The 14,742-nt window shown below is 38.6% G+C and overlaps 1 protein-coding gene across 9 annotated transcripts in view; it reads left to right on the top strand.

Moving 5' to 3' along the window:
- Positions 1-14,742, top strand: part of LOC139612730 (CUB and sushi domain-containing protein 3-like) — a 223,133-nt gene that overhangs the window by 96,630 nt on the left and 111,761 nt on the right. For all 9 annotated transcript variants that reach the window (XM_071468639.1, XM_071468635.1, XM_071468631.1 and 6 more), the window contains 6 exons: positions 1,293-1,419; positions 2,634-2,836; positions 4,922-5,113; positions 6,695-6,833; positions 8,306-8,493; positions 8,728-8,922. In XM_071468639.1, coding sequence (XP_071324740.1) covers positions 1,293-1,419; positions 2,634-2,836; positions 4,922-5,113; positions 6,695-6,833; positions 8,306-8,493; positions 8,728-8,922 — 1,044 coding nt within the window. The remainder of the gene's footprint in view (positions 1-1,292; positions 1,420-2,633; positions 2,837-4,921; positions 5,114-6,694; positions 6,834-8,305; positions 8,494-8,727; positions 8,923-14,742) is intronic.

Raw genomic sequence — 14,742 nt, 5'->3', positions numbered from 1 at the left:
GAATATAAACAGCTTTGATGTTTTATTGTGAATCATTGATCTCTCTTTGTGTTCTTGATGAAAAACTGGGTGTATAGAGCCATTAAGAACACTATCTTGAAGCAATCTGAATTGCTATTGAGCTTTCACTGTGTTGCTCTGTCTCTGTTTCACTCATAGGCTATGTAATTTAAATATGTTAATCTACAAGCAATTGATCAGCATTTTTTTAGAAGTAAAGGCATAATTATCAGAGCACTCTTATCAGATTGAGTCATGGGCATAATGCATCGTCTTGGTTGTACTTTCATATTCAGAACATGCTGAGGCAGAGAGACAGAAATGATAAAGCTATTACCTGCACACTGCTAGAGTCTGGAAGGTGTTGTGAGGCAGTGTCTGTTTCTTGATGTCTAGCAGTGATGGATTAGGATAAAAAATGATTTACAAATTCTGTACGTGTGCAGAATTGCACTTTAAATGCCACTGTGTCTTACAGCCTTTCTCAATGAAACATATATATTTTTTTCCTTTTTCAGTAAAATGGCTTTAGTCTTGCGTTGTGGCATGGTCAATACAATCACAAAAACACTAAATCAGTCCATTGATTAACTGTTTAACAGTGCTAGATCATCACTGAATGGTCAACACAGACCTTTGTATCTATGAGCTGAATGTGAAATGGGATTTCCAGCCACTTCTCCAGGGCCACATCCTGGTTCCTGTCAAGGACTTTTACATTTGCTCAGCGTTATGATGCTGTTTATAGCCTACCACTGTGGCAGCCTAATGCAATTTTCCTATTAATTAAGTGCCGTTTGTTCTGTAATATAGATAGCAAGATGATAACCAGGGGAGAGACAACATAGATTGGAAGATAAGATATTCCTTCAGTCAATAACATTTGCAGCAGTGTCCTCCCTGCAGTCCAACGGCCAGCCTATATAGTCTCTGGACACAGTCTTTTTAAAGTTAATTAATGGCATCATTAGGACGCATACTTAGAGACAAAGCAAGTATTGCATGTGTGAGTATCTCTGGTCATGCAGGAAGCCCTTGATCAAGTCCCATTACCTGTTAGAAGAAAAAGAAAATTGTTTTCAGCAGAGCTTAAACTGTTGCTCATTGATGGTCATTGTAGACCCAGAGCTTCAGTAAGCTTGCACTCTGTCAGCATTTTGTTCTGTCTTTGGTTTCATCGCATAACACATTTGCTTGTGTGTATGTGTCTGCATTTGCTGTTGTGTGAGTTTGCATTTTTGGACTTTTTTTGCATATATTTTCTAACCATTTGTGTGGATGTGTGCATGCAGCGGAATGTGGTGGCAGTTTCAAGGGCGAGTCTACAGGGCGTATCCTCTCTCCTGGGTATCCCTTTCCCTATGACAACAACCTGAGGTGCACCTGGACAATTGAGGTCAACTCTGGCAACATTGTCAGGTAACTAAAGATGCTATTAATATGGTCATATGATGCATGCATATTTATGCATCCAGTATGAATGAAAAATGTTTTGCTATTTTCTTTGTATAACTTTAATCCATCTGTAATTTTATTATAATTTAGAATATTTGAATTAAGATGTACAATAATTTATCAACATTCGCAAACTATTTTGAGTATTATTACTCATAAAATATGGTGGTGAGGAAAAAAAACCTATAAATGTCTATAAAAAACATATAACTGGGCCTCAAATTATTGCTCTTTACAGAAAGTAATATATTAGGCATAAGTTTAAATCAACAATTAAACACTCAGTGGATTTGTGTGGTAAAATGAAAGGAAATTTGATTGATGTTATCAAGAGACTGCAGTTTATACAGAAGGAATTTGCCTAGAATTGAACTGATGGGAAATAGGAGTTGATTTACATACATCTTAAATTAACTGAGGTCATCCAAACTTGACCTGATTTCAAAAGGCTTAAAGATGAAAACAACCTAAAAATGTTTTCATGAGATGTTGTGAAATTCAGTCAATATTTTCAACATGAAAAATTCTCCTCTAAAGCTAGATGTTATCAAGAGAAATAGCCTACAGTAGCTCCATTAACAATGATTGGGAGAGGGACTTTGTAGACACTGACAGCACCCAGGGGGATTTTCCCGGGACATGGAAGCGTTTTTTTTCTTTTTTCTTTTGGTTGAGAGCTTCTAGTATTATTGTGAAATAAAACCCATTTGGGCTTGGAGGTTGGAGTAAACATGGTATGATTTCATAAAGTCAGCCACACATTCTTTGTCAGAGGAGCTGCTTCAGGCCATCTCTTGATGAGAGTGCAGATAAGTCTCTGCTCCTGTATTCTAACTTTGGCAGAAATTGACTGATGATATCAAATCTGAACTGAAGTGCCTAAAAGCATGGGGACACTGTTTCTAGATAGATCTCTCCTTTGAACTCAGTTTGATCTTGTCAAGTTCAGCACCCATTTTGCTTGCCTTCTTAGGAACATTTGTTTCTTGTTGTAATTGTGCAAGTGAGCGCAGCCATTATTAATTCAACTAAACATGAGTGAATGAACTGTCACATAATCCGAATACTTCTCAGTCTCACTGATCATACTCTATGTTAAAGTAATAAACCAACTTGACTTAAACTGAGTGAATTGAACTAACATCAAAGTAACAGTCTCTTGTGTTCACCTCTCCCAGTCTCCAGTTTCTTGCATTTGACACAGAGGCATCCCACGACATCCTGAAAGTGTGGGATGGGCCTCCTGAGAACGAGATGTCTCTGAAGGAGGTTAGCGGCTCACTGCTACCTGAGGGAATCCATTCCACTCTCAACATTGTCACCATTCAGTTTGAGACTGACTTTTACATCACAAAGTCTGGTTTTGCCATTGACTTCTCCAGTGAGTATTTCCTTCCGAGAAGTTTATATGCTGTTGGTGTGTACTGTCTTTTGTTTGCTCTTAGTGAGAGTCGCCCTAAAGAGTTGAAAAACATCAGGTTTATTACCCAGTGTATATGTAAATGTACAGGTATGTCAAGATTGTTTACTGTAGATTCAGGATTAAGTTATGATAAATTTGCATTATTCAAAATGTAATTTTATTTTAATTTTTTTGACTGACTACCATATGTTTACCAGCCACAACAGTGTTGCTTGTATTGCTTTCATCTTATGAGTCTGTACATGTGTGTGTCATCATGGCAAACTGTGGTCTTTGGGACATTTACTGTGGTGGGAACTACAACAGCAGTGGTTTTGAGTACATTTGTTTATATGTCTGTCTGTCTGTGCAGTGGACAGATAGCATTGACTCTGTGCAAGATACAGTCATGGACCACTAGCTGAGATCAAAATGAAGGCCAAGATGGATGTGGTCCAACCCATGAGTACTGTGTACTCATGTAATAATGTAGAAATAACTCCTGAGTACTCATGTTATAATGTACTGTAACTACTGAGTGCTCATGGGTCAGAACATCAACATGCTGTTGGGCATTGCTGCTGGTGTGATCCCATCGCAAGATGGTCTCCAGCTGTGAATTATGATGACCTAAGTGTTGTCACCACACTGCATGTTAAGCAGGAGGAGTACTGTGTACTGAAGCTTCATACCATGCTGACTTCTAATCAGTATGTCCCCCTGCCCTAATGTTATTAGTTATCAAACTGAATGATATATCAATATTTTGATTTTGTCATTTCTTTATGTCATGTGGATCTCTCAGCATTTTATATAATCTTAAATTGTGTCTTGATGAGTAGTGAAAGTCCCATGTACACCGATCAGCCATAACATTATGACCATTGACAGGTGAGGTGGATAACATTGATTATCTCATTACAATGGCACCTGGCAGTGGGTGGGATATATTTGGCAGAAAGTGAACATTTTGTCCTTGAAGTTGATGTGTTGGAAGCAGAAAAAACGGGCAAGTATAAGGATTTGAGCGATTTTGACAAGGGCCAAATTGTGATGGCTAGACGACTGGGTCAGAGCATCTCCAAAACTGCAGCTCTTGCGGGATGTCCCCTGTCAGCAGTGGTCAGGACCTACCAAAAGTGGTCCAAGGAAGGAAAACCTGTGAACTGGCGACAGGGTCATAGGCGGCCAAGGCTCACTGATACACGTGTGGAGCGAAGGCTGGCCTGTGTTGTCCGAGCCAGTAGAAGAGCTACTGTAGCTCAAATTGCTGAAAAAGTCAATGGTTCAGCTGGCTCTGATAGAAAGGTTTCAGAACACACAGTGCATTGCAGTTTGTTGCGTATGGGGCTGCATAGCTGCAGTCCTACTCAATATTAGGAGGATGTTCATAATGTTATGGCTGATCAGTGTATTTCACATTTCATTGTACAGTTTCCTGTGCAATGTTTGCTGCTATAACACTAATGCTGTCATGTTGTACTGATGCTTCAGAACTAAGCACCTGAGTGTAGCAGCTCCATAACACCTCATACATGCCATGTATGTTGAATTTGTTTATGTTTTCATTCTTTTAAGTATATAGGCATGGCAGCTTAATGTAAAAATCAAAAATCAATTATGGGATTCACTGTATGTGTTTGAAGCTGGAATTGATTCTGGAGATGCATACTGTACTTAAATCTCTTGTTTGCCTAAGGCAAAAAAAGCAACAACACAAAACTGCAATATTCTTAACTTTGTTAAGTCTCTCAATAAAGTCTGTCAAGATAGGAATATTTGAAAAATCCATCAGATTTTACCAGATCAGTCTTGTAGCTACAAGCTGCACCACAGCTGTGGTTTAGGAAAGCAGATTAGGAGAACACGGCAGGATTTTGACTGATATCAGTTAGTAATCTGCTCTGTGCTGTAACTCTGTTTGAGATCCAGTTTTGGCTTGACAGCTGTCTACCATATGATATGAAACTGTGTGTGTATGTGTGATGTTGTGCGTATTGATTCCCAATACGTTGCATGCACATGTGCCTTTATGTGTGAGTCACATGTTTGTTTGTCCTTCAGGTTCCCTTGCGACAGCCTGCAGAGATCCAGGTATTCCCATGAATGGCAGTCGCAATGGGGAAGGGCGGGAGCCCGGTGACTCTGTGACCTTCTCTTGTGATCCGGGATATGAATTGCAGGGCGAGAGCAGAATCACCTGCATCCAAGTGGAAAATAGATACTACTGGCAACCCAGCCCTCCAAGCTGCATCGGTGAGAGAGAGGGAGATAGTGTGAGTTAGACAGAGAAGCAGGGATGTGTGGAGGAGATAGAGTGAGGTTATATGGATTGAAGGAGAGAGAGGGAGAGGGGGATCAGAGTGAAAGAGAGATGGTGAGAGGAAGAGGGAGCAAGGGAGTTTTTCTATTAACTGGCTGCAGCAGACACTATAATTCTCTTTCACTGATGTCTTAAAAATATGTGAAGGATAAACAAGACTCTTCAGATATGTTTGAGTTTTTGCCAACCCTTATGTGGACAAATCCACTTCTGTAGCCAGTCAAAGACTGAGTACACTATAGTCTCCCAACACATTGTCATATTAGAGTTTAACAGCTAATTACTTAATGATGCAATTAGAAATAATTACACTAAGTAGAAACCTAGATGCTCTTGAGTTGCTGCCAACTAGTGTGAGTTTTTTTTTTCTGGCCATGGAAGAGCTACGCATTTGTAGGTCTTGCAATGCAATTATAAGATCACACAACTCAGCATAATGTAATGCCATCAGAAGCATCACTTAAGTAGTATAAGGACAGCTGCCATTTACATCAGATTTTTGATGTGTTTGCTGTGTTTTGAGTCAAAACCTGATGTAAACGGCAGCTGTCCTTATACTACTTACTGTAAGTGTTATCACAGTAAATAAGAGCAACATACTCATCAGTGTGTTGCTTTCACTTCTAGTAGTGAAACTGACAGCTGTTACTTTATTCATCAAACTCACAAATGACAAGTAAAGCTTTTTATGAGGCTTTAAGAGTTAGGCACAAAGAATATCCTCTGACATGCTCGGGTACCAGAAATGTCATTAAAAAAATCACATAAACATAATCCATACAGTAAAATCCCTGAGCAGACATTTCCATATTAATTGATTGATTATTATGTCGGCTTAATACCTTGTTAATTTCATACATGTCATACAGTATCTGCTTAATCTTTGTAGTCCCATTGAGATCCAGGATTCATGTACTGTTTCAATGAATAGTGGAGCACATTATTAAGATAATTACATAAAGGAGCAGTGAGTAAAATTTCACCATTTGTAGTGTTTGTATATTTTGAGTTGGAAAAGTCTTAATAACTGAAAAAACTGAGATTCACTTTCAGAAGCAGAGATGCATGTTGTTGCCTGAATAATTTATTGTTAGAAAGTTTATGTTATGTATCTTTATTTATCAAATTTTAATGCCTGCAATGTGTATGTGTGTTGAGCTGACCTGTAGATCATTGAGTAAAACACAAGAGATCATTGGGGAAATGCGCCAGAAATATCCAACAAGTTTGAGAAAATGTTCATCATAATGTGTGGCAAATAACATTATAGTCTTTCTAATCCTGGTCTTTGGTCACTTGCGTACCAGATTGTTTTTGATGATAGAGGTTAAAATGGTTATAGAATTGGACTCTGTTATATTTAATAACCCACAATTTCTCATAGTTTACCTGTCTCAATCTGAATCCAGCTCAGCCAAAGAAGTTTGCAGCATGGCAAGCACATTTAAATAATTTCTTTGTGATCATTGTATGCATCTTGCTCATCCATCTCCTCTTCCTTTTTTTCTTTCAAGCACCTTGTGGTGGGAATGTGACTGGATCTTCAGGATTCATCCTCTCGCCCAACTACCCACATCCCTACCCACACAGCAAAGACTGTGACTGGCTTATTGCTGTCCACTCTGACTATGTCATCTCTTTGGCTTTTATCAGGTAATATACGAGGCTAATATGTCCACTTTGTTTTTTGTAGTTGCTTTTAGGCAAAACGTAAAGCAAAACACAAAATGGAATTGAGGGTACAGTAAATGTCTTTTTGACAAAATAAAGATTAAAAAAGATAATTTTGCACCTAACTTTTTAGCACTCTATTTTATTTATTTTTTAAACACAGGGGTTTCAGATATTCAAAACAGTTATTAATAAAGGAAATCCAGGAATTTACATTTGCTGCAGAATGAACAGTGGATCAGATAAAAAATACTGGAGGACAGCGAAAAAACAGTGTCGTCCCTCATGTACATGGTTCAGTGGCTTACAAGATGAAGCTCTCCCTAAACCTGTGGTATGTTTGTAACGTACCTGAAACAGAATGGAGCAGGTCTCAGTGGATGCACAGTATCTCAGTGTGTGCTGTGGAATTGCTTGTTTTCTGCAGTGGAACCAGCTATAACATCATAGTATTGAGCAAAGTTGGCAATGTGTGTTAAGCAGAGAACCTGAGTTTGAGCCCAGGTGTGTTGGGAGATAGGGGAGAAGCAGCGGTGCCTCTAAACACCTAGAAGGCAGGTATTCCTGCCACTTTGCTCGAATGTGGTGAAACAAGATTTCAGTTTGAATACTATATATTGCAGGCAGAAATGTGATGTGAGTGCAGCTAATTTCCTAGGCTTAATGATACTCAGGTCATAAGCTTTACATTATTAATACAATCTAAGCATGTAGCAACAACACTGGAGGAGCAAACTCATAGATGGGCCTCGGGGCACTTTTCATGGGTAGTCCTCTCTTGACTGTTAAGTATTATTTTTATAGTCATTTCATGGAGGGCAAGAAAAGAGGAACAGGTACATTCACTCTTTCTGCACTCTCACCCACTTTCCCTCTTCTGGAGGTGAAGTATAGATAGTCACCATGTTTCTTTTTCAACTTTGTCCTTCAAAACAAACATCTAATAGAGTTAGCACAATGCTGCTTTCTCTCTTGGGAATGCCAAATGAAAGGATGAAGTTATGATTTTAAATTGGAGTTGCCTTGATCCAACTCAAATGCAATTATCTCCAAGCTATTTACATTTTTGTCATAAACCACGCTCATTATTTTGAAAACAAATGCTTCTCTCTCTCACTGCGGCATGTGATTTGATATACAGCGCTACAATATGAAACGATCTTTTCACACTGCATTGCCACTGCCGTCTGGGAAGATTTTGTGCCACCGCAGTGTCACAACAATTTAATCTCTTCTCACCTCTTGGGGGAGATATCTTTTTTTATCTCTTTGTCTGGAGATGCAAAACAAATCGCTTGGAATGACTCACTTCTAGCACTGCGGTGAACACTCTCATTTTGAAAGCCTAATGCATTCTAAATCTCTCATACAATCTGTACAATTTGCTGGTTAAGACTTTGCAAAAATAATAACTGTTTTATCTCTCATTTATCTGTTTCTTTCACTTGTCACAGCTTCAGTATTGAGCCCAACTACGATTTCTTGTATATCTATGATGGGCCAGACAGCAGCACTCATCTGATTGGCAGTTTCCAAGACAGTAAACTTCCGGAGAAGATTGAGAGCACATCCAACTTCATGTTCTTGGCATTTCGTAGTGATGGCTCTGTGAGCTACACTGGCTTTCATTTGGAATATAAAGGTATTCTGAAGGCTTGTGCAAGTGGGATTCTGTATGCATTTTAACAGAATATGTTTATGTATTACAGCAGGGATACATATATAATTGAATTAGAAAATAAAGTCTTTGAAGTATGCTACTGTACGCAGTTACTTTTTCTGATGTTGATGCCAGCTGTGAGAATGGCCTCTGATTCAATTCTCTCATTTTAGACACTTGTCACTGTTCTAAAAGATTTGTTCTTTTGATTGGCAGCAAAACTACGGGAGGCGTGCTTTGACCCAGGGAATGTGATGAATGGCACCAGAATGGGTACTGACTACAAGCTGGGATCTATGGTGACATTTCATTGTGAGGCTGGATATCTGCTGCAGGGCTACTCTACTCTGACGTGTGTCATGGGCAACAGCAAAAGACCAGAGTGGGACAGAGCCAAACCAAGCTGTCAAGGTGAGAGGCAGTGTGCTGACAATGACAGAAGGCCTTAGCAGCATGAAACTGCACCCCAGCTGTTTGGTCAATATTTGATACTATGTGATACCAGTTTTGTGCTGTGTGAAAATTAGTTGACATGTGGTCCACACTGCTCTTGCAGAATCCAAGAAAAGTAAACTTTTCTTGGAACTAAAGAATTTTGTGTTATAGATGTTGAACGCTTAAATCATTGCACATCACTTGTTGTTAGTTTTAATGGGTCTAAATAGATTTTAAAAAAAAACCTGTGCAGACTTCAACAGTAGATCAGCACTGGTGGTGACGTAGATGTGCAGAACACACTATCAGAAGTTTATGTCAGAGACATTGCATTGTGGTGTGTTAACACAATCTGTGTGCTGTAGCCTGTTTAAATTGCAAATTTAAACAGTGTAGACTGAAATACCATTAAAACTACCTCAGTGCCCAGAAACATAGTAAAACTATGTCTGTAATGATTGGCCATTTCACACTCTTGTATGTTGGTAATGGGGTGTGTGTGTCTGTTTTTTGATGACACCCCCAAAAAATTAACTATAATATTATGCATATTTTAGAAACCTGACAGCTTGAGGTTTCCTAATACTGAACTGTAAACATTTTGACAATATTTTTAGGCTTAATTGTCTTGGCTTTTGCAAATTTCATACCATCATACCATCAGTCCTTTTCTGCAATACACACCCAGATGCCAAGTATGGTTTCCTACAGCTGAACCTATTAGTCTAATCAGAATAAATCATTGTCCTTTTAGCACAAACAACACAGATAGCAACAGGACCTCCATATGCACAGTTTCAGATGATCGATTGGCCTATCCATAAATCCAAAAATAAACTTAACTTAAAACATAAAACCTGCAGTTCCAATATTAGCTGAAAACAAATGATTGGTGAACAATCCTGAGTTCACAAAAAGTGAGGCAAACTTTGAAGAAAGAATGTGACAGTGTTTTATTGCTGAATAGATTGTACCTGGGCTACAGAATTAGTTTATGTTGAAACTAACAGTAGTATAGGCAATCTAACAAATTGTTGACATAAAGTAGTTGAAATTGTAGGGCATTTTATAGTTGCTGGAATTGTAGTTTTACTATTTCGCAGTTTATTGCCAAGAACATTATATACCAAGTTTTACAGTTTATTATTCACAGCCAAATCCAAAGTGTAGGCATTTCATAGAGCTTTGCAGCATCAGAGTGATCACATTGTCAAGGTGGGAAGTGAGAAAAGATGTAAGGAGTTTCAAGATAAGTACCCAGTGCTCCTCCCTCTAGTAGCATTACACCATTTTTAATACTCCTCAAAGTATTTAATCGGCCAAGGCAGAATTAGAATTCAGCTTTCATTTTCAGCAGTGAGGAATTGGGGCACCCACTCTCACACCAGGGAGCTGTTCATTACTTTTACAGTTGGCACCGGTGGAACTTCACTGAACAGCCCTGGGGTTCATCAGCAACAATCAATTTCGTATTTTTACAATGAGACTAAATCTGAACTGATGCTTAACTGTCTAACGGCGAAATCTAATAGCTTCCTTTACATTATTTAGTGATTAGCTGAAGTTAATAGTATCTCCCAAACAAGCAAAGTCAGTAACAGTCAATAAGAATAATTCCTGTTGTATTTTTGTTATTAAATTGTATTATGGATGGCAGCAATACATCAGCATGCTAAAAAGTTTACTATTTCATGCATTCCAATCCAGTTTATGTACAAAAGATGCACATTTTAGGTCACGGATTACTGGAGCCACATGGATTGACATTATTGGCCAAAAATAGCCAACACTAATCTCAATATGATAAAAAAAAAAAAAAAAAAAACACATTTAAAGTTTTCAAGTGCAGTTGTTGAGTACTAGTTGCACTATAGCGCAATGCAGTCTATGGAGTCCCTGTTTTCAGATGGATGCTCATATATGTGTGTAATGTGATTCACATTCCTACTGCTGATTTCACACATAGACTGTAAATAAAGATGGACGTAGCCTCCGTGATGTCACCCATAGGTTTCTGCAGAGCAATTCTGAAGCTCAGAGTGGGCAGCCCCATCCTCGCCATCTTGCCAGTGCCTGACTCTGCCAAACTCCTGGCTAATCCAAAAACGGGCATGTGTGGGGGCGAGACTTCAGTGCATGCTTGTTTGTGGCGAGCATGCACTCACTCACCTGTCAATCAAAGCAGCACATCCTCAATTATGCAGAACTTTAAGCCTTAATGAAATTTCAGCTTGTGAGTTATATAAAAATTCACCTCTCGTACAGTTGTCATGAAGGAGGAAATTAGCTGTAGAGATCAAAACCGTTATTTGTACCAGGCTGTAAACATGTTTATTTCTGCTGTAAAGTTGGACATTTTAACATGGGAGTCTATGGGGATTGACTCACTTTTGGAGCCAGCCTCAAGCAGCCATTCGAAGAAGTGCAGTTTTTGGCACTTCTGTGTTGGCTTCATTTTTCATCTTCAGGGGTTCCACTTGATTTCACACTATTCTGCTGATCAACAGTGGCAGTGGCAGTGGTAAAGTGCATATAAACATATTACGGCACCAATGAGGGTAGTGGAGAAGATGAATGCAATCTAGTAAACATGGGTGTAAATAATGCTTGATTATAGATATTAAAGCATTGGCTTTGCAAATCCTATATGAAGAAGTAACTATTCAGTAATTCAGTAAATTAGATTTGTTTTATTGTGCTGTGACGGTTCCTTTAGCTCCCAAGTCGCAAGTGTAGTAAATTGCAGGGCTGTGTCAATATGCATCAAATGTAATCAGTTAAAAATCAAAAAACATTGAAACTCTTCTGTTTGCAGCTGCAAATATAGCATTCTGACATTTTTTAAAAGACCACATACAAATGGATGATTTAAGCTCTTTTAAAATTAAAGCTCATATAATGACATCTTAAATGGCATCCTCATTCTCAATATTATCATACAGTTGAAGCCAAAATTATTAGCCCCTCATATGAAATTCAAAACTTGTGATTTCTTCATGGAAGTGACCATTAACATACAAATGGATGATTTAAGCTCTTTTAAAATTAAAGCTCATATAATGACATCTTAAATGGCATCCTCATTCTCAATATTATCATACAGTTGAAGCCAAAATTATTAGCCCCTCATGAAATTCAAAACTCGTGATTTCTCCATGGAAGTGACCATTAAGAGCAAGTGTTTATAGTGTATTTGTTTCCAAATAAGTTTGATTAGGATATTTTAATGATACACTGAGTTGAAACTACAAATGGCAAAAATGAGACGTCCAAAATAAATAGCCCCCTGGCCATTAATAGTCAATAGTGTACCCTTTCTGAGCCACAACTGACAACAACCTCTTAGAGTAGTTCTTTACTAGGTTGGCACAGGTTTCCTGAGGGATTTTGGCCCATTCTTCCATTGCAAATTGTTCCAGCTGCTCCAAATTGCGTGGTTTCCGAGCATGGACATTTACCTTGAGCACTCCACAGATTCTCAATAGGATTGAGATCTGGGCTTTTAGTGGGCCACTCCAGGACTTCGGTTTTGGTGTCCTTTAGGAACTGCTGGACCAATTTTGATGTATGCTTTGGGTCATTGTCTTGTTGGAAGACCCAGCGACGACCTAAACCTAGACTAAGAGCAGATTTCTTCATATTATCCCTCAAAATTTCAACATAATTTTCTTTTTTCATGATGCCACCCGAACAAGTGCTTGAGGCTGCAAAACAGCCTATATATATATATATATATATAAATATATTTTAATTCCAAAATGTACCAAAAGATACTAGTAGCACTGGTGTATGTTTTATGATATCAAGTTTTATCAATGCTGCAAACGTTGGGCAGGATTTTAGGAAAATGTGCCATAATTCCTGGGGGGCTTATAAATTTGGTCTCAACTGTATGTTTAGATTTAAATTATAACATTTTAACTTTCTCTGGGCATTAAGATTATTCTTACCATCTGTCTTACATAATACAGAATGGTAGGTTTTTCAGTTTGTCCACTTCTCCTTAACACTACACTGACCTGTCAGACTGAAACCATTTATGTTACAATATGAAACTTTTCTGCATTAAAATGTCTAAAAATGACAGGACCCATGTTATATATCTTTTGAGTTGTGTACTCACATTATCCTGGATGTTTCCAGCAATTCTCAAGCCTAGAGAAATACATACGTTTAATCATGGTAATGGTCTGTTTCATGTGATCGCCTGTCAACTTGAGCTCAAAATGGACTTTTTTCCAGTTTCAAGCCAATTTTTTAAGATACATTTTTTACACTTTGGTCATTTTTAACAATATATTTTATCAGGATGAATGATTTTAGTTATTGGAAATCTGGATCTTAAATTATCAGAAAAGAAACTTATGCAAATGTCAGACAGCTCAGCTCTCAGCTGCTCCGAGCTGCCTGTGTCCACTGAAGAGAATCTGATTTTTAAAGTGAAACTGCCTTATTCATTGCTTCTACCAATTTTAATCCCCTGGTCCGTTGGTTATGGAGAGGTAGACTTCTCTGTGGATAATTCGGCTGCCGGCAAAAGTCTCCCAAATGTCTGATTGATAAGTTATCAAAAAAACAAAGGTAAGCATTCTCAGTTTCCAGCCAGTTTTGTTATGGAGAAGAGGAAACCTCTGCGGATTTGGCTGCCGGTAAAAACCTTTCGAACATCTGGCTCATAACAAAGAAACAATCAAAACAAAGGTTCTGTGTTTTTAATGGTTATAATCACTGGATCTGTTTGTTTGGATAGGAAGAAACCTCTGTAGATAATTCAGCTCCAGGTGAAAACCTCCTAAATGACTGACACTAAAGGAATCCCAGAGGGAGGAACATACGGCAGTAGTGGTGAAGACAGCCCATGATCCCACTCTATTTCATGACATCACCCAATGCCATTTGCTCTTGTTTTGATTGAGAGACTAGTGGCAGAAGTTACACACTGTGCTTTGAAAGCATATCTTGAGAAAGCCTTCGATTCTTTAGTGCTGCTCTCGCCTTCCGAAAATTTGCAGTTCAATCTGCCCCCCTTCCCTCAAATACCTCACCTACCATGGCACTATGGATCCAATCCTCTCTGACAAATCAGCTTGAATCTGAGTCCCACTTGCTATCACCACATATGTTTGATTACATGTCTCTTGCAACCCCAGCAACCAAACACAGATAAATTGCTGATCCATCTTTCTATATTAGTGCCTCTGCTCACTTTTGTTCATCTTCTCCTGTGCTGATCAGTGAAACAGCAGTGACATGTGCATTATGTTGGCCACAGGGGGTTCAGAGCAGCTGGTGACAGCTTCCCTCTGACAAATGAGTATGTGTTTGTTTACAGTTGAGGCTCCCCTACCTGATGGCTTGGTCCATGAGGTCTGAGGCAACTGTGTTAGAGGGCCTCTTGGCAAATTAGGTACATCATTAACAGCTTAAGCTTGGACTCTGAGATGCGACGCAGGTGCAGGATAGACCACAGCTATATTAATGAACCTAGTTGCCAGTTGAATATCTACCGACACTATGATGATGGTACAAGTATAAGTTTATAAGCTACAAGCCTGCAAGGGTATGATTTTTGTTTTAGATAGTATTTTTCAAAGACAGGTGTTGCTTCCTGTGTTGTGGATGGGCTCTTCATACCTTACTGTGGCTTAACTTAGATGGAGAGTTTTAATCAATTAAGATTGTAAATAATAATCAAGCAACTTCAAGGCAAAAGCATCTTTGTGTGCACAGTCTGCTGATAGAAAGCTTGTTTTGGCTGAAGAGTTGAATCTTAAGTTTATCAAAACATGCTGCTGG

This window comes from Trachinotus anak, unplaced genomic scaffold, assembly GCF_046630095.1.
Source record: "Trachinotus anak isolate AG129_WGS33_773 ecotype Australia unplaced genomic scaffold, CSIRO_AGI_Tana_v1 ptg000032l, whole genome shotgun sequence".
In the NCBI taxonomy this organism is placed as follows: Eukaryota; Metazoa; Chordata; class Actinopteri; order Carangiformes; family Carangidae; genus Trachinotus; species Trachinotus anak.
Note: the sequence above shows the minus strand (reverse complement) of the source record. Positions and strands in the feature narration are given on the sequence as shown.